Source organism: Solea senegalensis, linkage group LG16, assembly GCF_019176455.1.
Source record: "Solea senegalensis isolate Sse05_10M linkage group LG16, IFAPA_SoseM_1, whole genome shotgun sequence".
NCBI classification, from domain to species: Eukaryota; Metazoa; Chordata; class Actinopteri; order Pleuronectiformes; family Soleidae; genus Solea; species Solea senegalensis.
Window position 1 is genome coordinate 4,285,094 of NC_058036.1, and position 24,264 is coordinate 4,309,357.

At 40.3% G+C, this 24,264-nt stretch overlaps 1 protein-coding gene across 2 annotated transcripts; it reads left to right on the forward strand.

Moving 5' to 3' along the window:
• The first annotated feature begins 1,110 nt into the window (after positions 1-1,110).
• On the forward strand, positions 1,111-22,047 carry grhl1 (grainyhead-like transcription factor 1). Of its 2 annotated transcripts, none has more exons than XM_044048099.1 (16): positions 1,111-1,310; positions 4,504-4,693; positions 4,956-5,029; positions 6,498-6,631; positions 6,729-6,964; positions 7,399-7,472; positions 7,862-8,015; positions 8,103-8,214; positions 9,037-9,131; positions 12,619-12,862; positions 13,543-13,670; positions 16,172-16,200; positions 17,987-18,072; positions 19,647-19,732; positions 19,900-19,964; positions 20,974-22,047. In XM_044048099.1, the coding sequence occupies exons 1-16, from the start codon at positions 1,291-1,293 to the stop codon at positions 21,086-21,088; spliced, it is 1,842 nt and encodes a 613-aa protein (XP_043904034.1). In that variant the 5' UTR covers positions 1,111-1,290; the 3' UTR covers positions 21,089-22,047. The 2 variants fall into 2 exon arrangements, with proteins under 2 accessions (XP_043904034.1, XP_043904035.1); XM_044048100.1 differs by having other exon boundaries at positions 6,759-6,964.
• Positions 22,048-24,264: the final 2,217 nt, after the last annotated feature.

Sequence of the window (24,264 nt, forward strand, 5' to 3'; positions counted from 1 at the left end):
TGATATTATGGTCTGTAGTCATATAGAGCTTTTCTAGTCTTGATGAGCTGCTTTACACACCAGTTTTCACCAATTCGCACGGTGCAACTTGGAGTTAAGTGTCTTGCTCAAGGATACATAGACTAGTAGTCAGGAATTTAACCCACAACCTTCCAGGTGTACGACATCTCACCCTACCACTGAGCCACTATTGCTCAATCCTAACGCTGCAGTTTTTTTATACTTTTACTTCTGAAACTTAAGTACATTTTATATCAGAACATTAATTTTTATATTTAAATACAGTAAATGTTGTATACTTTAAGACTTTTACTGAAGTAATATTATAAAAAAAGTAATTTTCTGGTAAGATACTTGTACTTTTACTCAAGTATCACCTTCTAGGTACTTATATGCAGAGGTGAAAAGTAATGAATTACATTACATTTACATTTACTAGTGTTACCGTAACTTGTGTATTTGTACTTTTTAAAGTAATTTTTAATACTTTTACATAAGTAAACGGTGCATGATGTAGACAGGTGAACTGGCGTTAATTAAGGTCCCTGAGTGAGTGAGAAAGTTTTGACTGATACATTTGTTTTGTCAGCATTTAATTTGTAAAGGTTTGCCTTTCATTAAAAACAATTCATGTGAGATGTGTGTCCCCTTAAGTAAAATGTTATCATGTGGTACTTTTACTTTCTGACTTTTACTTCTAGTACATTTTATATCAGAACATTACTTTTGACACTTGAATACACTAAATGTCATATACTTTAAGACTTTTACTTAAGTGACATTATTAAAAAAAAAGTGACTTCAACTTCTTCTAAAATCATATTCTGGTTAAGATACTTGTACTTTTACTCAAGTATCACCTTTTAAGTACTTTTTAGAAGACATGATCAAATCTGGCCCTCCTTAAAAAACACTTTCTTTGCAACACCCCCCTGTGTGTGTGTGTGTGTGTGTGTGTGTGTGAAACCCTGAGTCTCTGCAGCTGCAGGTATAGGAGCACACGGCGAGCCAATCACAGCGCGGGACATGGATAATTGACAGTGGGGCCCCGCCCACGCGTCCACCTGTAATCCAATCCGCGCGCCTGTCACAGGTAAAACCGGCCTCGATTTCTCCGCATTGCGCCCAAAAAGCGAGAAAAGCCGACAAAACCCGTTTGTCTCCCAGTGAGGGACACGTTGTTTGTTGCCGCGGCCCTCACCCTGTGGTAGCGGAGGAGTTTTTCCACGGCAAAGAAGACGGATCGGATTTTCAGTACCAACTAGAAAGTCCAGTTCGACCGACCGAGAGATGTCACAGGAGCATGACAAGTAAGTCGTCCTGACTCGCCACTTTTATTTACACTCTGCACACAGCCTTGCTACTATCAGCTTTTTATTCTTTTCTTTTTATGGATTGATTTTATTCTTTCTTTTTTATGTTTTTGCACCTTCACCTTTTTTGGAGTTGACACAGGTGTGTTCATCTCTGACCTGCAGGGTAAAAACGTGTAAAATTGGAATTTCTTATTTAGCTGAATGTTATTGTACGTGTGGCTGCTTCTCTCACAGGTTTTCCCAGGGTTTATTCCACCTGTCGTGTTCCAGCCTGTTACAGGTGTTTTCTCCTCCACCTGTCGTGCAAAAGCTCCGGCGCATGTTAGAATAAAAAAAAAAGTGTCCCGTGACGACGCTGGGGCGGTTTAGTGTTTGATTTTGCTTTAAGCTCTAACTGTTCGGTTATGTGTGTGTGTGTGTGTAGTCCTAATGGTGTTTGTTCAAGAAATAAACGTGGCAGAAAGAAAGAGAAGGGAAAAAGAAACGTTGCCTCTGCTCTGCTCTGCTGATGGTTTTTTGGACACAGGCTTATAATAAACAGTGAACAGTGATCATATTTGATTGTTCGTGTTGTGAGAGATGGTTCGACCACACTCTATATGAGTGTGTTGTTTGTGTTTTTTTTTTTTTGGAGGATAATAATGACAAGGAGACTTTTGAGGGGAGTGAAACTGTACACCTGTTAGGCGTTGGCCCGACTACTAACACAGACAATGTAAGCAAGCACAGGGCTATATGAGGTCCTTACTCTACATGAGTCAAATGTATCCACAGGTACACATTGTGGGGGCTTTGTGGCTGAATGTTGGCATAGAATATTTAGTTATTTTGTTGTTTCTTTTAATAGATTTGTGTAGATTACAATGTCAGATTCACGCTGCCTTCATTTCCCCACATTTGGAATTTATTATACAACCGCTTTTTCTTGAAACCCCCCCCAAAAAAAACCCAAATGTACAATTTTTGTACATGTAAGAGTTTTATTTGTCACACGCATCGTTACACTCACAGTGACATGTAACCCTGAGTGGCTCTAAGACTATAAACATACAATAATATAAAGAAAAATAACTATTAAGAAATGATGTTGAATACTCTAGTATGCACAGACTATAAATGTGTAAGTGTATACATATGTATATATGTATGTACATACTAAGTCATGGAGTGTAAACAACATCATAAACAACAAACAACAGCAAAAAAAAACAAAAGTGAGAGAAAGTGACAAATGATGCAGTTCCAGCAGCAGCAGTACTCAAAGTGACATTTTTTAAATGCTTCATGTACATTAAAATGCCTTTATTGCCGCACATGTAAAATTTCACATCTGCTTTTCCTTTGAAAAAACCCCCCCAAACACTTTATTTTTTGTGTGTTTTATGAATTTCTATGGAGTTTGACTGTGATTTTATTATTTTCTTTATTGATTTATCTTTTATTTTAGCCAGGAAGGACCCATGGAGGGACTTCCAGGGGGAGTCCTGGGCAAAACCATTTCACATCTAAAACTCACGAGAGAATATGAAAAGCTAAAAGGAAGTAATTAAAGGAGTTAATAGGGGATCTTATCAGATTGCAGTGTATGATGAGCACAATTAGATATAGGATTACTAATGATCACTTTGCTCTTGACCATTGAGAGGAAAAACAAAACAAAAACAACAAAAAAAGAAAACCTGTATTTGTTGTAGATACTCGGCGTGGAAGCTGAGCCGGTCCATTTACACTTTATCATAGCAACTATAGTGTTGTGGCAGAAAGTTTAGCAGGTGGACGACTGAAGCGAAGGTGAAGTGACAAAGGAAGGAAGCGGAATTGTTGTTCTCGCCGATGAAACTTCGCTGGGAACTTTACTTTGTTGATGTCGTGAGGTCAGACACCTTTTAAGTAAACAGGAGCTGAGCAAACATTTCGTTTGTTGTAAACAGGCAACGCCGTCACTGACTATCAGACGCACACAAATACAAACCAGAGCTCTTAAGATGGAAGAGGAAGAGCAGAGAGATGCAGGCCGTGACTGTGCCTTAAAAACAACGTCTTACAAACAGGTTCCCGTACAAAAACAGAGCGCAGGAATGCCGCGCGGTCACATACGTCACTCGCCGTCAACATCTCAGCCAATGAGCGGCGGCGAAAAAACCAGAGTCGTCGCACTGGACGAGCCTGTAGAGCGTCTTTCTGTCGCAGTCGTGGTTCGGTGACTGAGATTTGTTGCACAATCGTGTGGAAAATCCTGAACAACTGGTCGCCCTGTCACGTCTGTTTCTGAACGAAGCAGCAGTGATTGTGAGTCTCGGCACAAAAGTCGTTTGGTTCTTTTCTTTCTCTAACGCTTGAGAAAAAGCGTTGTGACAGGCTGTTTCCTAATACTCGACTCTCTCCCCCGTGTAGGTAGGAAGGAATAAAGCACGACGCCTTATATGGACATCCTGGGGGTGTTTATAGGTCACATATTCAGGCTTTACCGTCTCCTTGCGCGTTGTTTTTTTTTTTTTGCTTATTTTAACCATAAAAGGATCTGACAATATCCTTTAACTGAGTGCTTTTACCCATTTGCCAATAACTGGCAGTTATTTACAATGTACTGCATGTTAAAATACTGTTTCAACAATTTAAACGCCGCAGTTGTACACGAACGACAGATTTTGCGTGTTCAATTTGAAATGTGAGCAGTATAAAACATCATTTTTTTAGTCTCTCAGTGTTTCTTTGTCTCCCAATGTGCAAAAAACAGACCAAAAATTGAAATTGCCGTAATAACCACACGTTGGCTTTGATGTGCAACGTCTCAGCTTTCAGAAACCGATCGCGTAACTACGGTAATGCTCGGTCTCGGCCAATCTCAGCTGACATACGTCAGATAGTCAGTGTTTAAGGGCATTGCATTTTTTGGTATGCTGATATAAAGTCACAAAAATTGTGCAAAAGTCACAAAAGAGACTGTTTCTTTATATTATTTTTGTTCATAAAAATGCAATCTGATTGTTAAAGATTTTGAGTACTTTTTGCACAGGTGTGTTTATATAGTTGGTGAAAATTCTGATTTCTTTGTATCACATTATCATATCCTCTGTATACATTTGAACATAGTGATGGAAAAAAAGTAGGTGCTATGTGTTCTCATGATAAATCCGTGGTTTATCCGTGTATTAACGTGTAAAACCCTTTGTTTTCCCCCCCACAGTAAGCGTGCGGTCCTGGTTCTTCAGAACGAGCCGGGTTATGGCGGGCAGCGTCGCTCCTACACCACGGAGGACGAAGCCTGGAAATCGTTCCTGGAGAACCCACTGACGGCCGCCACCAAAGCCATGATGAGCATCAACGGAGACGAGGACAGCGCCGCAGCCCTCGGCCTCCTCTACGACTATTACAAGGTATCAGAAGCAAACGTTCAGAACATGTAGGAGAACGTATGACAGCTTTCAGGTTATCATAGACACTGGAAATGAGGGATAAGTTACAAATTCTTACACCCTTTCACTTATATGACCGTCATTCACCTGCGACGACACCTGCGAGGCACCGTGTGGGACATGTAACCGATCTCGCCGCCCGTACAGACAGCGCGGATGACCCGAGTTTGTTGGATGTGATGTGGTCAGATGCTGAGCGGCTGTGTTTGCTCTTCCCATACAGGTGCCCAGGGAAAAGAGAACAATAGCACAGAACAAGCCAGACACACTGGTCTCAGATGTGGATCCCAACAAAAGGTGAGCAGAAGCCCCCCACCCTTTAGGAAAATAAAGGCAGCAGAAGTGAAGCACGGCGCGAAGGGAATGGAGCGATTGAAGCTCTTAAACGTTCTCAGCATTTTGTTCTGTGGCGGGCATTTGCATGACTATCGGAGATGAATGCAAGAGACACCGCCCCTTATTGATTAAAAACATGCATGTAACGTCAGGTGATCACATGACGCAGAGGAAAAAACACACTAGTTAATAATTCCTAACGATAATAACAGCTACTATATACGGTATGTACTCATATAACCTTTTTTGTGGTTTTATACTTCTCGTTGATTTAATTCTATAGTTATTCTTTCATAATAATTTATTTTTATAGTGTGCCAGGACAACATTAAAAAGTAGCTATGTGTGTTTCAATCTCGGTGGGTTAAATTATAAAAAAAAACAGTCCAACAGATGAATTAAAACACAACAGAGTAACAGAGTGTAAATATAAATCACTTTAAAAGAATATACAAAATACACATTTTAAATAAATATAAGGATAAGGAACAGCAGTTGATGGAAATGGTCATGTTTAAGCCAGATGTATTCTTGTGTTGCACTGAGAACATTAAGAACATTGTATAAAACACTGTAATTATGTAAATATTTGGCGATGGGATAAAGTAGTGTATAAACTGAGTTGTGTGTGTAATAGGAATGAGGGTAGGTACATCAGTTTATACTTCTGCCAACTCCTTTTCAAACATAGGACAGGATGTAAATGTAAATGTGTTGTCATTGTAAATGTTGCATGTGTTTGAAATAATCTGGCTAGCTAGCTAGCAAGCTAACAGTCTATCTTTCTCGTTAGCTAGCTAATCTAGCTAGCTATCTGTCTAGCTAGCTACCTGGCTATCTATAGTGGATTTACATTACATTTATATAAATGTATATTTATTTATACATTTATATACATATTACATGTCATTTAGCAGTCACTTTTGTCCAAAGCGACTTACAATAAGTGCATTTAAACATTTGTAGTAAGTAAGTGCTTCAAGTAAGCCAAACTATAAAGTGCTATTCATAAGTGCCTTTTTTTTCTTCTTTTTTTTTGTCGCCGTCGTCGTTGTTGTTGTCTTAGTCGAGGTAGAGTCGAAAGAAATGTGTTTTTAGTCGGCGGGTGAAGATGTGGAGGCTTTCTACCAGTCTGAGTAGTGAATTTCATATTTTTACATGGCTGGAAGGGCTTGACAAACAGGGCTTCAACAAAATATACATATAAGACTTCCAGTACATGTAAGACGGGTAACAAAATGACTTAGGGTAGGCAAAATAAGCTTCAACCTCAGTCTACACCTTTTTAGGTCTATTTGTTCATGTGCAGAGTGTTGCTATTCAATTTACAAGCATATGCATCAACACAAATGTGTCTGCATGTATTTCTATAGCACCTGTGAATACCAAAACTAACTAACTAACAAACACATTTTTCTGGATGTGGCAGGCACCACATCCAGGCTGGACACTCCATAGCCCCACTCCAGGAAGCTGGTATGGAGAGCCGGATCCAGGTTCTGAAGGGGCCCTTCAATATTCTCCAGCTGGCCCAGGACAAGAGGAACCAGTTCCCTTCACCAGGTCAGTCCTGACACGGCAACACACAATAACAGACAGTAAGCTTCTTAAAAGCAGAAAGCGTGATCGTCAGTCTTGCTGATTGTGCTGTTCTATTCAGACACGACAGTCACAGTTTCCATTGCTGCAGTGCCAAACTACCCGCCCGTCAAGACGGAGGTGCCCACCCACGGCTTCTCTGTGACCGTGCCAAACAACTGCGCCGAAAACGACGGCCACGTGAGCGTCTTCGACCGCCAGCTCACCCACAACGGGGTCCAGTTCAGCCCCAGCACTCACTCCCGCACTCCGCCCGACTCCACCTTCTCCGAGAGTTTCAAGGACGGTTCCCAGGAGGTGAGTGTTTCGATTCCCGTACTCTCCCAGCCGCCTCCCCCCTCCGCTCCTCCACTTTCCTCTCTCAGAACTTTCCCATTAGACAATAGGACTTTCACCTGATCCCATGGAGCCAGTGGTGGGCTCAGTCTTCCTTGGTTTTATTTGAACATGCCAAAACAGTGGCTAGTGTGTTATTATGTCATTGTCTCACCGACACAATAAAGTGCTGTACTTTTCTCTTACAATAGCCAAAGCTCTTTCTCACTCTTATAAAAACCTCAGTACAAGACGAGGGGGGTTTAACTAACTAAAGAAAATAAGATGGAGGGTAAATTAAGAAAAATGACTTGGAAAATGGCATAAGAGCAAAAATAGTGTCATTTATAATCAAAGCGAGTTGTTTCGTATCCTCCTGACTTCACACTTGTTGTGTTTTTCTTTGTGCGCCTCAGGTGTTCTCTTTCCCAGGAGATCTCCAGTTACGCATGACGCCCGACGACTACGCTCACTTTAACACCGTGCCGGGGTAAGTCGCGCTGCCGCCGGGCCCACCGCTCGACTTCCACCGCCACACCACCATTCAGCTTTTGACACCGCGCCGCAAGAATGGCCTCATTCATCGCTGTCACTGGGGGAAACATCAGCCTCCCCTCTGTGTGAAAGACGAGAGTCCACACACATGGGCGTTACCTGGCCCTTCTCTGAGTCAATTTAGCTGCAGTGGCTCCACAAAGTGTCTTAAATCATCCATCCATCCATTTTCTACCGCTTTATCTCAGCTGACATAGGGCGATACATCCTGAATTAAATCAACATAAATGTCATCTTTTACACAAAGAAAATTGATTTTTTTAGCTCAAAATATTCTATTTGTGAAGTGGTACTTGATTCCTCCCCCTGTATCTCTGCTTTCAGGAATAACTTTGAGTACACTCTGGAGGCGTCCAAGTCGCTGCGTCAGAAGACGGGTGACGGGACGATGACGTATCTCAACAAAGGCCAGTTTTACCCCATCACGCTCCGGGAGATCGACACCAAAGGCCTGCAGCAGCCGATCACCAAAGTCAGGGTAAGAAGAAAGAAATAAACCCCGAAAACAAGTAAGAGATCGGGATTAGTGGACAGCAATATAATCATAACACGTGGACGTTTGCAGAGCGTCGTGATGGTGGTGTTTGGAGAGGAGAAGTGCAGAGATGACCAGCTGAAACACTGGAAGTACTGGCACTCCAGGCAGCACACTGCCAAACAGAGGTGTCTCGACATCGGTAAGAGATCCGCGCCGTCCGTGTTGTTTTCGTTTATATTTTTCGATTGGCCGACAGTGCTGTCACTCTCATTCTATTGAATCAGATGACGTGTTATTCACTCAAGTCGACCACCAATCCGGGGCGGAATTACAGGCGTGCGTACTGGGATACAGCCCTGTGTTCGTTTTTTCGGAATGGGAAATACTGTATATAGAGATCTGATTGAACTTTCAAACAAAGCACTAACACATCTCACACGTGTTCCCTTTACTATCACACCCAAAGTACTCAAATAGACCTTGTGGTTGCAGAGATATACTCGTTTCAATCATCATGAGTGTGCAGTTTTTGAGCAGAGACCTTCAGAATAGGCTTAGGGCTCAAAGGGTTAAACTCTCGATTTACGTCTAGCCAACTGCATAAGACTTTTTTTTACACACTCATAGTCCAGGAAATAAAAATAAAAATAGAACAATAGAGGAGAATACATTGAAATATAATACATTAAAACAACGTCTGAGATCTGAAATCATTGTATCACACGGTAGCAGTAATAATTAACTTTCATTCCATTTATTCAAATAACTGTTATCATGTTTATAACAGGGATATATAATGTGATACACACGGAGCTTAACACATTTATTAGACCACCGAAAGATTTATTTGGCAAATAACAAACTGAGTTCACCTTTTACGCTTTAATCAAGTGTAACATTCAACCACTAAAATGGATTTTTCTGTTCGGGAAGTAAATAACTCCAATTTGACGTCTCAATCACTGTTTTGTGTCTGTTTTTTGTGAAAGAGTACATTTGAACAGTGTGTTTGTTGTCACAGCTGATTACAAGGAGAGCTTCAACACAATCGGCAACATCGAGGAGATTTCCTACAACGCCATCTCCTTCACCTGGGACACGAATGAAGAAGCCAAAGTAAGACAGTTAAAGACACACACACACACACACACACAAACTTCACACACTCAGTCACTCAGACATTTCCTGCAGCCAGTAATCAGCAGGTGATGACACATTTAAAAATTACATAATAATAAATAAAAAAACAAGCAATACAATTATTTTGACACACCTCAAAGTAAACAGTATGAGCTGCAACTATTTTAAATTAAAAATAAACGTGTTTGTCATCTCACAGTGCACAAAATCAAAAAGGTGCACAATATTAGCATTTGTTTCTCTTTGAAATAAGATAAACAGTTGTCATATATGACCCACGGACATCGTTAAGTGCCTTTAGCAGAATACAAAAATAACTTATGCTGCTATCAAACCTCATCCGACCACTGCAGGAATCTTTGAGGGACAGTGAAAAGTGTTTTTCTAGTCATTTCTTTGGTGGAACCACAGGTTGGGCCACTAAGTAGTTGGGTATGGGCCGCATGTGGCCCACGGTCATAGACTGTCTCCATGTCCGTCAATGCCTTGAACTCATCTTGACCTTTTCCCGTTCAGTTTCTGACATGGAGCAGAGTTAAGGTTTTGGACACGATGTCATCGGTGATAATCGTTAATCACTGGGATTCCTGTGAAATTTAAGCGTAAAAAAAAACATGCACATCAATAGAAGAGAGAGTGTGTGTGTGTGTTTGTGTGTGTTTGTGTGTGTGTGTGTGTGTGTGTGTGACTGGTCCAACCTGCCTGTCACCTCTATTGTGATGCTTCGCGTTGAGGAATGTCTACGCGACAGGCAGGAGCATCAAAGAGCGCAGGAATGAGGAAACTCAGCAGGGGGGGTGGACAAAGACCGGATTGGTCAGTTGACAAATAAATTCCTGTCCGACAGGTGACAGACAGAAAGGAGGAGGAGCTTCTTTTTTTTCCACTCTCTCGTCTCTTGTTGACATTTTCCTGAACGCTCTCTCTCTCTGTGGCGCGGTTTCCCACCAACCGCCACGAGAGCTGACGATGACGACGACTGACAACTTAATTGACAGACAAAGAGACGGCGTGAGTCATTTTGCTGTGCGATGGCTCCGTGTAGGACACACACACACACACACACATGCACACAAAAACAGGATGTGGGCCCAACTGTCTCATGACTCGAGGCCTGTGTCCATAGGATGTTCATCCTTGTGTGTTTTTGACTTCACGGTGTGTGTTTTTGGAAGTACCACCCACCAGGTTGATTTAACGTCTCATCAGTGTGTACGGTGGCGGATGAAGACGTTTGTGTGTGTGTGTACTCACTTTGGCATAAACACTGACCTTGTCTAGACCAGTGGTCTCCATGTTGACGAAAACCTGGTCCTCATAAGGCACAACTTCATTTTTAAAAGAGCTAGTAAAGTTCAGGACTAAGATTTGAATTTAATTTGTGGTTAGGTTAAGGTTAGAGTCAGGTATTAGCTGGTTATGATTAAGGTTATTAAGGATAATATTCCTCCAGAATTCAAAGAGCCATTTTTGACTCTGCATTTGACACATAAAATGATGATAACTAACTTTTATATATAAGTATTTATTTATATATATATATATATATATATATATATAGGGAGAGAGAGAGAGAGAAATGGCTTTGTTTTGGTTTTGTCAGGTTTTTAAATATCACGTTTGACACAGACATAGGATGTGACGCATATTTTTAGTCGCCCCACATCATTTCTCACCTTGATCTCTAAATAGGTGTTTGAAAAAAAAAAAATTAACTAAAACAAAACCAGGTTGTAGACCCCTGGTTAAGGCCATCACAATTAATGCAAGTCAACATAGTGTCCTAAGAAGAATAGCTGCACAAACCTGCGTGTGTGTGTGTGTGTGTACCTGGTATTCCTTATGTTGTGGGGACCTAAATCTGTTTACACAGTCACATTATGGGAACTTTTTTTAAAGTTAAGCTGAGGTTAGTTTTAGGGTTAAATTAAGTCAACAGGAAATTAATGTAAGTCAATGCAATGTCCTCTGAAGTCATGGAAACCAGTTGGTGTGTGTGTGTGCCTCGGGGTGATTGCCCTTCATTATATATGTAATTGCAGTGTATTTGCAAAGGGCAGCCCCACCTTTTATATTTACATACTCTGGGGCAATTTAGTGGAATCATCCAAAAAGGAAAAAAACAAACAAACCTGAGACTGTTTGCATTATTTTTATTCTCTTTGTCAAACCCAGTTTACGCTGTCCTCACACGTCATAGCACGGCACCACGTTTTGTACCAAAATCACACAGTTAATCAGTTTAAAAGGAACAGATGAGTTTGTATGGAGCAATACAGTAAAACTAAACTTCTTCTCCTAAAATCTATGTATTTACAAGATGTTATTATTATTATTATATTTATTTATTTTTTTAAGCTGTTATAACCAAATTAAACATGAAAACCCATTATCACAACATTTGTCATCTTTAATCAATGACATTTCATTTGTGGACAACCATATTCTGGGCTTCTGGTTCAATAACATTTTTATTTGAGACGTTTTATAGGCATTAACGGTTCCATTTTACTATATTATATATATCACATTTAACATTACAGACTACATTTTTCATACAGTTTACTGTATATGATACATATTTTGTGTATTATTGTGGGTAACCGTGCAACATGGATACATTTTGCACAAGGAATGACATCCTCTGTTCTTTGCATTTGACTATATTATAATTAATAGAATGGATTGTTGCATTATAATGTGCCGTAGAGAGAATAGAGAGATACCAACTGCCGTAAAACACCGACAAAACAACCACAACAAAACCTTTTTATTTAACCTTTGTGTAACACAAAGTATAAGTGTGCTCCTCAGCCCTCAGGTCGTCTCCAGTAGGTGTTTCAAACACTCTTTGTTGACATAATGATAGTAACCTGTTTGCTATATAAGTACCAGAGACCTGTATTACAAAAACAACCGCCACATACACAGCGTATCTTATCTCTATCTCTATCTGGTGTCACTGATCCTTTATGAGCAGTGATAGACGGAAATGGACGGTGGAACTGCTGTGACGGGATCTAACTCCACTGTAACCCCTAAAAACTAAAGGTTGCCCTAACATTACCTTGTTTACTACAAATACAAGGTTATTATAGTTCACGAAAACTAACAAAATTAGGAAAACTAGTAGCTAACACGCGCTAAAGACTAATTAAAACTAACTCATTTTAAAAACTAAATAAAAACTAAAACCAATGAAAAACTATTATAACCTGAAGAAATAAAAAGAAAGCATGTAATGACTGTCAATGACCAGTGGAGGGCAGCACAGAACAGTGAATAAACCTGAGGCCTCTCACAAAGATGCCAGTGTGAACAGTGAGAGAAAAAGATGGGTTACTAAAGTAGACTTCTTTGTCTCATTTATTATTAATAATAATAATAATAATAATAACAATAATAATAATAATAATTAATTTGTCCCGCTGTCTTCCCCGTCCTCTCTCTCTCTCACACACAGATCTTCATCTCCGTCAACTGTCTGAGCACGGACTTCTCGTCTCAGAAGGGGGTGAAGGGTCTCCCGCTCAACCTGCAGATCGACACCTACAGCTACAACAACCGCAGCAACAAGCCCATCCACCGCGCCTACTGCCAGATCAAAGTCTTCTGCGACAAGGGAGCCGAGAGGAAGATCCGGGACGAGGAGAGGAAGCAGTCCCGCCGGAAAGGGAAGGTGTCTGAACTCAACCCCGGCATGGCCTGTGAGTCACTGTTTCGTTATTAATTGTGTTATATTATGAACTACAGAGGAGTGTTAGGGCCACGTCTAAAAAAAATACATGAAAAATAAATAAAACGGCATGAATTCAGTGATAATTCTGACTTTAATGTAAAGACTCTTAATCTTAAGAAAGGTCAGAATTCTGAGATTAAAGAAAAATCAGAGAGATTAAAGCCAGAATTGTAAGATTAAAGTCAGAATTCTGATTTTTATCTAATGACTTTTAATCTTAATAAAAATCAGAATTCTGAGATTAAAGAAAGATCAGAGAGATTAAAGTCAGAATTGTAAGATTAAAGTCATAATTCTGATTTTTATCTAATGACTCTTAATCTTTCAGAATTCTGAGATTAAACAAATAGACAGATTAAAGTCAAAAATCTGAGATTAAGGTCAGAATTCTGACTTTGGTCTAATGACCTTTAATCTTAAAAAAGTCAGACTTCTGAGATTGAAGTCTTTTTCTGATACTTTACAAAGGGTGCACTAAGGGTTAACAGAGGGTACAAATCAGAATCAAATATTTACAAAAGAAATGTATAATATAAATGAAAAGTAAGTAAAAGAATGACACGAAATACTCTTTAAGAAACAGCGCAGTAATGTACCAGATAAAGATAAACAGTGTTTTATGTGGAGTTTTTTTTTCTTTCCACCCAGTTGTGGACGTCAAAGTTCCCATCCTCCAGAAACGCAACGACGTGACCATCTTCAAGATGATGACCGACCTCGAGACTCAGCCGGTGCTTTTCATTCCCGACATTCACTTCTCCACCTTGCAGCGCCATGTGAGTGCTCTTCACACGCACACACACACACACACACACACACACACACTCTGAAACATGCAGGGCGTAGGATTGAGAAACCGTGCACTAAATAACACACACACACTGTGCCAACGTCTTGTACGCTGCTTCTGGGAATAGACTTGTTTTTTTGTTTGTGCCGCTACGTCGTTGTTTGGCGCCCTCTCGTAGCATCTTCTGCGCTCCATAAACAGTTTGTCCCTTACGCCTCCACCCACTCTTCAGCCAGCCTGGGTCGAGGTGACCTGCTTTGCCTGTTACTTGGCACGTACGGAGAGCTCTGCTTCGGTATAACACACGCACGGCTGTATTTCGGGAGGCTGCTTACTCACAAAATGAATCATTCACCAGCAGTGACTCAAGTGGAATATACCACACTTACAAACACTTTAAAGGTCCAGTGAGTGACATTTAGGAGGCAGAGAGTGACTGCACTGTGTTTATGTAATTGTATAATTGCTTTAAACCTCTTATGACATTATGATCATCAGGCTGCCTGGATTTATTTAGATTTTAGTACTGTAGTAACTTCAACTTTCAATATGTGGCAGTTATTGAATATTCTTAGTGTGTCTTTGACTGTGCAATAACAGTTTAAAGGAGTAAAAGACAAAAAACCGATTTGGATTTTTCACGTTACAAAATAGGAAGTCTAAAATGACATAAACAATTTCACATTTACAATTTGAACTTTGAACTATTGTACATATGTATGGAATTCAAGTTTTCACGTTTCGGTGTGCATGTGCAGGCGTTTGAGTTTTATTTTTTGTGGTACTCCTAATCCTGGTCCCCGCTCCAACACACCTGATTCAAATAAATGGGTCGTTACCAGGCTTTCCGGTAGTTTTTGAATTTTCTAGAGATCACGAACAGTCTAGGAGTTAAGGTAATGAGAAGCACGCATGCCAAAGAGAGCTTTTGGGCTGCTTTTTTCCCCTTACACATACAGTATAAACAGAGGCTATAATAATGTGCAATATAGAGGGTCTTGTATGCTTTTTCTCCAGCACATTTTCACCAACTATATAAACACACATGAGCAAATAAAGTACTCAAAATGTTTAAAATCGGATTGAATTTGGGAAATAAGCTCGTTTGGCTCATTTTTATGACCTGAAATACAATTATTTTAGTTAGTTTTAGTGACTTGTGCACAATTATCGCTACATTATATCACTACTAAACAAATGTGACACTAAATGAGTCATAACTTTGACTCAACAACACATAAGAAGACGAAAAAACAACATTTTTTAAAGCCTGAATATGTGATCTATAAACACACACCTCCAGGATGTCCATATAAGGAGTTGTGTATTATTCCCACTGCAGTTCACCATGGGTTAAAATAAAAATAGGTGTGTTTTTTGTAGCCTTTGAATAAGCATTTTGAAATGGATGAACATGCTTTCTGTTATGTGAAGGCCTCCATTGTCAATCTGACACGTATGTCTTTGACATTTGTACGACTTTTGAAGCCTTTCTCGCACACATACAGAAGAAATCGGGGCGTGCAACTGCATGTGTGGATGCTATATGAAGCATATATAGAGTATAGGAGAGTAACACTTATCTGTGACACTTCCAGAGATCCACCTGGCCTGCACACGTTTGGTGGTAATTCACATAAAAAAGGATGATGATCTGCTGAGAAACTCCACTATTTTGTAAATTAAGAGCCCCCCCTACTGGTTAGAACATGAGCAACACACAGCTGAGCACGAATAACTTCATCCTTCCTCCTCTGCGCTGATTTGCTTTCCTCACAGCGAGGCCCGAGCGACAGACAGACAGACAGACATGGGGTTATTTTTGGTTGCGCTGGTGACATTGAACCCGTCTGAACATTTCAGTTTCTGCGCTATCAGTTTCTGATAAACTCCAGAGTTTACCAGGATCCCTCCCAAAATAGATTTCTATTAACAGTCTGCAATCGATACAGCTGCAGGACAAAGGGCTATGACCAAAAAAAACAAAAAAACTAGCTGCTTTCCAGGAAAAACACAAAAAAATGCCTCAAGATTCTGATAATAAGTCTAATAATTACTCATTCAACTCAATTTGACTTTTTGTTGAATTATTCTATGGCAGTAATATTCAAAAATAATCACTAATAGTGTCAGTGACCTCCTGTCTGTTTGCACCTGTTCTTTGATCATCAGTTCTTCAGATTTAAATATGCAGGCTTTTGTTCCACATATATGCTGCTGTGTGTGTGTGTGTGTGTGGACCAGACTCGGTAATAAAGGATGCACAAATCGATCGACACAGGAAACCTCTTGGATGCGGCTGTTGACTCGGCCTCTGCTCTCGTTGACACATGACACAACGTGTTTGAACTGCAGGATGATACTGGAGTGCAGACTAAAATCACGTTCAAGTGCATTTTTAAAGCCACTTATCGACTTGTATTTTATATGCTTGCGTTTGTTTTACGTCCTGTTTTACTGAAATTCTGCCTCTTCTCTGTCTCGCAGCCTTTCGCAGCAGAAGACGGAGAGGACAGGTGAGTTCTAATTTCATTTCTTTTATTTTATTGTAGCCTTTATTTCAACCAGGATAATCCCATTGAGAGGCAGCAGCAGCAGCAGCGACAAACACACACACACACACACACAACAATGACAATAAGACAATAACAGGCATGAGAAAGCCTTCCGTAGATGGTTGCAGTCTGAAGCAGCACAATACTGGAATGCTCTTATGTCTGTGAGATTATTAGAGTTTCTTCATTTTCTGTTATTCTTTCAACATGGAAAACGGTTTGAAAAAAAAAAAAGCTGCCTTCACACATGCGCCGCCATCCCTGAACGTTTCTACACGTTACACCCACAGTATGTATGTGTCACATTCAGCGGAACTAGACATTAGACGGACTTTACCCTGCCAGCTCCCCGGGTGCAAAGTCTGTGCAATGTCCGCCTGAATGTACAAACAGATAAAGAAAGGGCTGAAACCAGCCGGCACCAGATGACTGCAAATACATGTGTGGTGCAATGATGATGTCATGAATGTGTTAACCTGCATCGTGGTGAATTTCACACATCACTATAATTGTGAATGGAGGAAAAAAAACAAAAATGTTAATATTTCACGAAAGTTACTTAAAAATCCTGTCAAACTTACCAACATACAGTCCTTGTAACTTATTTTTGAATAAGACTGTGATCTCATTTAATAATGTTTTATTTTTTTCCCACATAAAAACATGTATCCTATCTGTGCTCACGATCGTAGGTAGGGTTGCAAAATTCTGGGAATTTTCAAAGTTGGGAACTTTCCATCACAACTTTAATTTGGAAACTTTCCACAGCAATTTATGGGAATTAACGGGAATAAAGACATTAGTAGACGACAAATTTGGTATTATGAGTCATAACTAGGGATGTCGATAGGGATACGATACCAATATCAAAAACCTGAGTATCTACCGATATTGATATTATTCCGATACAGTCATTTTAGACCATTTATGAACGTATGAATAGGATTTTTGGATTAACTGGATTCTACATTTTTATCTGTCTGATATTTGATCCAGTGATTTTGACCAGTATCTGGCCGATAACGATTCCCAACCCTAGTCCTAATGATATTATGACCGTTAATATCTTCAAAACGGACTCGACTTTATGTCGTCCTTTGGCTCAAATGTGTGGCTTTAATATTCTGTATCTGTGTTGTGGGCTCAGAAAAGGAGCTTTGGTCGTTCAGAATCCTGAATAGCCCTGTATACATAGCCAAGAAGATTTTTTTACCAACCATATTTATGTTCCCAACCTTCAGCTTTGAAAATTTCCAGTTCATTCCCATAATTTCCCGTTATTTCCCAAAATTCCTGTGGAAAGTTTCCTATTTGGAATATTTCAAAAATTCCCAAACTTAAAGGTTTTTGTTTTGTTTTGTTTTTTTGCAACCCTAATTGTAGGTGCACACAGAAGGCAACAGATGAATTTAAAGACTTATATTAAAAGATATTATTTCAATATTGCAAACATTGGTCAGTGCCTTCGTCCCATGCCTTCACTGAACTAAGACAACCTGTGGCCGCGTCCCATTATACAGAAAACCTCTATATCAGAACCAGGGACAGACTTTGTGTCATTTCCATAGAATCCATGCAGCGTGCATTCTCTACAGACCAGAGACCCAGCAGTCAGGAAGGCCACAGGGGAAGTTGTTTCTAGGAAATGCCTGTGTGTGTGTGTATGTGTGCATGCTCGCTTGTGTTTTATAGCCTGTTTGCAGGTCACAAAGGGCATTTAACTCATGTGTGTGTGTGTCCACTGCAGCTCTGGGATGAAGAGGTTACCCTTCAGTGAGGAAGAGTTCTCTTCGCCTCCAAACAAGATGGCAAGACTGGAGGAGCCCAAAAAAGGTACTTGAGTAATGAGTGAGTGAGTGTGTGTTTGTGTCGTGTAAGTGCGGTGACTGTGCCAGTACCAGGTACTATCGCTAATGGAAAAGCAAAGGAACCGTTCCGTGCCGTGCCGAGGCAAGTCATGCCAGGACCACGTCGTGGAAAAGTATAATAAGTGCGTGTGCTCTGTTTGCTCTGGTCGGCCCCTGAAGGCCCCCACCACCACACTCAGTCTCTCTGGGCCATGTGACGATTGCAGGTCTTTGAAAACACACACACACACGTGCCTGAGGCCTCCTCTGACCCAGCAAAATACTGCTGATCACTACGTGCACACACATGCAAACAAGACAGTGCCCTTTAGCCCATTTCCTATTTATAAGCATGCAGCCAACTCAACTCGACGAGTACCAAATATGTAACCGAGTAGTCTCAAATTATATTTAGCGACAAGAGGACGCCCAATTCACGCTGATTCTGAATGAATAATATCGTTTTCTGCAGGGCTGCAAGAATTCAACAACACAAAAATGTGATCTTTAGATGAGGAAATGTGGGTTTTTTTAGGTTGACACATTCTAAAAATGTCAAATCTTTATCATTTTGAGCCAAAATTTCACATGAAAAAGACTATTTATGAGTCATTATTAGTTTTCCCTCTCATTGAATGTCCTTACAGAGAGTAGAAACACATTATGGACTCTTAACTTAAATATTAACTAGAATTTCCACATATCCATCCTTTACTTTGTTATTTATATTTCTGACAACTTTTACTTTTACTCCGATACATTTCCCTTAGCCATCTTCGTTACTACAAAATAAAAGTTGAGTTGGTGACGTAATGCCTGTTTGTTGCTGCTAGTTACTTTTACTTCTAATACTAAAAGTACATTTTATATCAGAAAATGACAGTAGTACAGTCAGGTACTTTAAGACTTTTACTTAATATTACTTAAGTAATATTCTTAAAAGTGACTTTAACTTCTCCCAAAGTCATTTTCTGGTACGATACTTGTAGCTTTCAAGTACTTTATCCAAGACTGAGTGTATTCCTGCAGTAGTGAGAAATCCCCCTGCAGTACAGTACACTTAATGTAGTCACTTTCCATTTGTCCATATATGGAAGTGAATGAAACTAATGTGCACATACAGTAATAGTGTATTTGAGCTGAAGCTGGCAGAGAAACCAGAGGACGTCTCCAGTCTCATGTTGAGACCACAAATATCACAAGATCCTGCAGAAAAAGAAAAAAAGGTTGAAATCCAATGAGTGTTCGATCTATTTCGAGACGGTTGTGCTGTAGTGACTGAGTGGTTGTGCTAGCGTAGTGTCTTTTTATAACCATAAAATGTGTACATGTGCTTTTACTCTGACGCAGTAAAGTCACACAAACCCACACAAAATATCACATCGGAGCAGCAGACAGGCCGTCTCTCGTCAGCCTGACTCTTTGATACTCGCCGAGTGTCAACCCGTGACTTTTTCTCCCTGAGGTTTCTTTCAGGTTTATGTTTTAGTGCGTGAATGTTTGTGCTTTGTTTGTTTCGACCCCCCGTCTGACTCCCTCCCCTCTCTGTTTACCGCGCAGTGCTGCTGTATGTGCGCAAGGAGACAGAGGAAGTGTTTGACGCCCTCATGCTGAAGAATCCCACGCTGAAAGGCCTGATGGAAGCTGTGAGTTCTTTTATTGGCGCTGTTAATGTGTTTGTGTGTGTGTGTGGGCAATAAAAATGGACATAAGGTATGATTGAGTCAAGAGAGCGAGGGTGGAAGGGAGTGAAGGAGGGGGTGGAGGAAAGTACAGTAAGAATTTGACACTCATTTGCATTTTTCTACAACAGATTTCAGAGAAATACGAGTTACCTTTGGAGAAAGTTGGAAAAGTGTACAAGAAGTGCAAGAAAGGGTGAGTATTTGTTATTCCGCGATAATATTTCAATTTGATTTCATTCATCTGAAGAAAAGTGGGTTTTAAAGTCGATATGACAAGATTCAATTTGACTTTTTCGAGAATTAGGACAGACACCAGGTGTCCAGGTTTTTTACGACTCGAGTTGCGCGGTCGGTGACGTCACTAAAGAGAGGGAGATTTTACGTTCCGATATTTTCCCGCTTTCAGTCAAGAAAAAGAGTTTCAGCAGGTGAAAAACTCGCGTTCACACTCTCTCTGATGGATATCGAGATGAAATTTAAGTTTTAAAAAAAGATATTCCAACTCGGGTTTAATCTTGACATGTCGACATTAATCTACATTCCAACTTTATTGTCGAAATGTTGATCTTAATCTCGACATGATATTCCAACTTTATTGTCGAAATGTTGAGCTTAATCTCGACATGATATTCCAATTTTATTCTCAAAATTTCGGGTTTAATCTTGGCATGTTGAGATTAATCTACATTCCAACTTTATTGTAGAAATGTTGAGTTTAATCTCGACATGATATCCCAACGTTTTCTCGAAATTTCGGGTTTAATCTTGACATGTCGACATTAATCTACATTCCAATTTTATTGTCAAAATTTTGAGTTTAATCTCGACGTCATATTCCAACTTTATTCTTGAAATTTCGGCTTTAATCTTGGTATGTCGACATTAATCTACATTCCAACGTTATTCTCAAAATGAATTCCTTTAATCTCGACATGATATTCCAGCTTTATTCTTGAAATTTCAAGTTTAAAGTTGACATGTGAAGAATAATCTGGTCCTATTGCTCTATTCCTGTAGTAGTGAGACACGTGTCGTCTAATTTATTGCTAAAACATAAACCTGGGATGCAGATTGATGGACAAACTTCAGCGAGAGACTGATATTTTGATTTAGCTAAGTTTACTTTACATACATTGAAGTAACTTTTTCTATATGAGCTTGAATTGAGCGGACACTTACGCTCGCGTCTGTCTTTCCGACAGTATTCTGGTCCACATGGACGACAACATCATCAAACACTACTCCAACGAAGACACCTTCCAGATCACCATGGAGGAGTTGGGCGGCATGTACAAACTCACGCTCACTGAAATCTGATCGTCGTGTGGAGGACAACATTTGGATCCATCAGGAAAAGTGGTTTACACGTGTAAATATGTAGTGATTATGGACTCGATCTATAATTGAAAATGTCAAAGAGGCCCAAAAGAGGAATTCAAAAAAGCCATAGCTCTTAACAGACAACGGTGTCGATTCGAGAGTATAAATTATATGTTTTGCTTAATTTCAGTACTTTTTTATGCTCAGTGAGATATGAGTTACTCCTCAAATATCAGTGCCTCATTCTTCCTTTATTTTTTTTGTGCCGGAAAAATATCGTGGCGCTGCTATACCTCATGCAATGCAAGCAGCGTTTGTTTCTCGATACAGTTAGAATTTTTTACCCCCCGAGAAACATCTCACACGTCGTCGTCGACGTCGTCGTCCCCTATTTGAAAGTTTGGTATTTTTTACGCACAAATTGAAGTCAGGAAACAGTAAAGAGGGAGCCACAGAGGTTCAGTGTATTAATGCTAAAACAACACGGCAGTATTTAGTGTCTTTATTATAGTACAATTTGGCTAGAGTAGTGTAAATGCATTCTGTTTGTAAATGAAATGGCTTAAGAAATGTTTTCCTCAGATAGATCAATTTAAGTTACAGCCTCTTTGTAAGTATTAAACAGTCACTTAATAGACTGATAATTATAAAACACAGCTAACTTCCCCCCGTAGAGTAGTTTTATCATGAAACAGGTCAATGAGACAGTTTAAACAAGTCTGTTCTGGAAGTGCAATACGGTATTTAGGTCACACGGTAACGAAAGAAATCCCTCTATTGCCAAAAAAAAAAAAAAATCACTATACAACACATATTAACTGATAAAAAAAAAGATTTTTTTTAAAAATGGAAATATTGTTGTATATAAACTCTATACGATCTGTCTTTTTATATCTCAGTACTTATTGTGTATATATTTATTAAGAGGATGTGGGTCATTGTTTTTTTTTGCAAAATTCTCTTATTCCAAATAATATAATGTTTTTTTTGTTTTGTTTTGTTTTTATATGAAGTTATTCTAACATTATGTCAAGGGACAAAAAGTGATTAACATGTTTTTTTTCCATGTCTATTCTGTAAAGGATTTTTGATGCACAAAGTGCTCAATAAAAGCTCTCATGTAGCTGCCGTTTTTGGTTGTTGTCACTTATTCTGTAATAATCTGAAATGGATCGCATAATCTCAGGTACAGTAGCTGTTTTTTTTATCTGTAAAAAATGAATGAATCTCAGATAGTGAAGATAACATTAGAATGGACCTTAATTCATGTCACCAATTAACCCTTAGATGCGCCTTCAAAACATGAAAGAAAAAATGTCCTCATCATACAAGTTTTTAGCCCTTAAATTGCCATGCTTTTGTCATGATGCATCCAAAACAGTGATTTGACTGAGTTTCAATGGGGACATTTTTGTGCGTAGGTGTGCGAGTGTGTGTATTTTTCGCTAACGCTGTTTAAAACAGACGAAAAATAAAAAATACATGAAAAAAATTTGAAAACCATTAGAAACGGACCACCTGGCATACATTTTGCAACAATATGCAAAAAAAGGATGAAGTATTACCTTTGATTAGGTACTTTTGAGTGTTATGACAATACATACTGCATAAAACTAGTGTTTGTAGTGTCGTTTTTGTGCCCCTGTGATTCAGCGTGTTGGAGCTTAAAATAACATCTCTAATCTGTTCTGTCTAAAAACTCACAACCACTGTGTCTGCGGTTACATCACGACTCGAGGAGTGAATCTAAAAAATAATCCTGACACGTTTTCAGCAACACAATGAACAGCTAATTAAAAAAAAATGTGAAAACAAGTTTGCCTGAGTAAGAAACGCTCAAGTATTTTAAAGCCTTTACTTTGATCCATGTGCACTCGGCCGTTCAGCAGATCACTGGCACACGAAGTTTACCTACAGTGTTCGTCGGTTACTACGGCAACCCATGTACCAGATCAAAGGCAGGCGAGGGCGGTGACATGGTAAGAAGGGAGGAAGTGTATATTTATGTTTTTGAGAACAACGGGACCGAGTGAACAATACAAAAGAGAGTTTAGTGTCAACAGAAGCCGGGGGGAAAAAAACGAAATGACACCAAGCCAACGTGTACAACGACGAAAAAAGAGAACAAGACAGTGATGAAACATTACACATGCAGCTGCTGTAAAACACCGAAGGAGAACTACATTAGATGTATAGAGCCTCTCACCAAGGGCCCAAATGGACAGTCCTCCCCAGATACGAGAGGCTCTTCTGCCCATCGTGATAAAACACTTTGAAGGCTTCTCCACATCACAGTGGTGCCTGTTAGCTGCAGGCACCTGTGACTCCACCATCAGAGCCTCTCTGGCTGATCTGATAACAGACATCGTGCAGAAACTGGTCACCGACTTTGTGCGAATGACCCTGCCAGAGTTTGAGGTGGCCTTCATCACCAGGACGCCATCGCAGACTCACTGGGCCACAGCTTTAAAGGAGCTCGACATGTTCCGGGGAGACTCGCTCTCCGGTATATTTGCAGACGCTCTCCACGTCCCCGAGTTCAAATGCAAGCGCGCCGAAGAGCTGACGGCGCGCGTCGAGTGGGAAGTCTCGCAGAAGCTGCAGTGCATCGAGGCCATGGTGACGAGCAGCCCCGCGCGTCCTCGGCAGCCTGCCGTCTACGTCAAGGGCTCCATGTCCAGCACGAAGTCTCTCCAGCAGATGGTGTGCTGTGCCGCCCTGTGTTTGGGTAATCTGATCGACCAACGCCTGTGCTACTGGCTGAAGCAGAGGAGCTTCAGCTGCGAGACGGAGCATCGCAACACCTTCAAGATCTCGTTCCTGTCGGCCGTCGAAAAAGTGACGGAAATCCTCATGAAATGGTCCGGCACGCGGACCGCGTCAGAGGAGAGCGACGGTGCTCGCACCGAGCGCCTGGAGGCTCAGCGCGCCGCGTTCGACATCGTCATGCACATATGGAACGACCTGCGCTCCGAGAGCAGGCTGCTGAAGCCCTGTTTCAACATGGCCTTAACGTTTGACAGGGTAATCGAGTTCTTCGCCTCGCAGGCCGAGAAGGGGTTTTTCACCATCACCTACCCGCTGTTTTCCGCCGTTGTCAAGAAAGAATTTGAAAAAATGATGGCAAACCTGAAGAGTGCGCTGATAAGAAAGGACAAACAGTTCCTGCTGAG

Coding starts and splice junctions, on each gene's coding strand:
- grhl1 (XM_044048099.1), top strand. CDS start 1,291: ATGTCACAGGAGCATGACAA. Junction 6,632..6,728: donor GAACCAGTTCCCTTCACCAG/GTCAGTCCTGAC, acceptor TGTTCTATTCAG/ACACGACAGTCACAGTTTCC. Junction 16,201..17,986: donor GCAGAAGACGGAGAGGACAG/GTGAGTTCTAAT, acceptor TGTCCACTGCAG/CTCTGGGATGAAGAGGTTAC.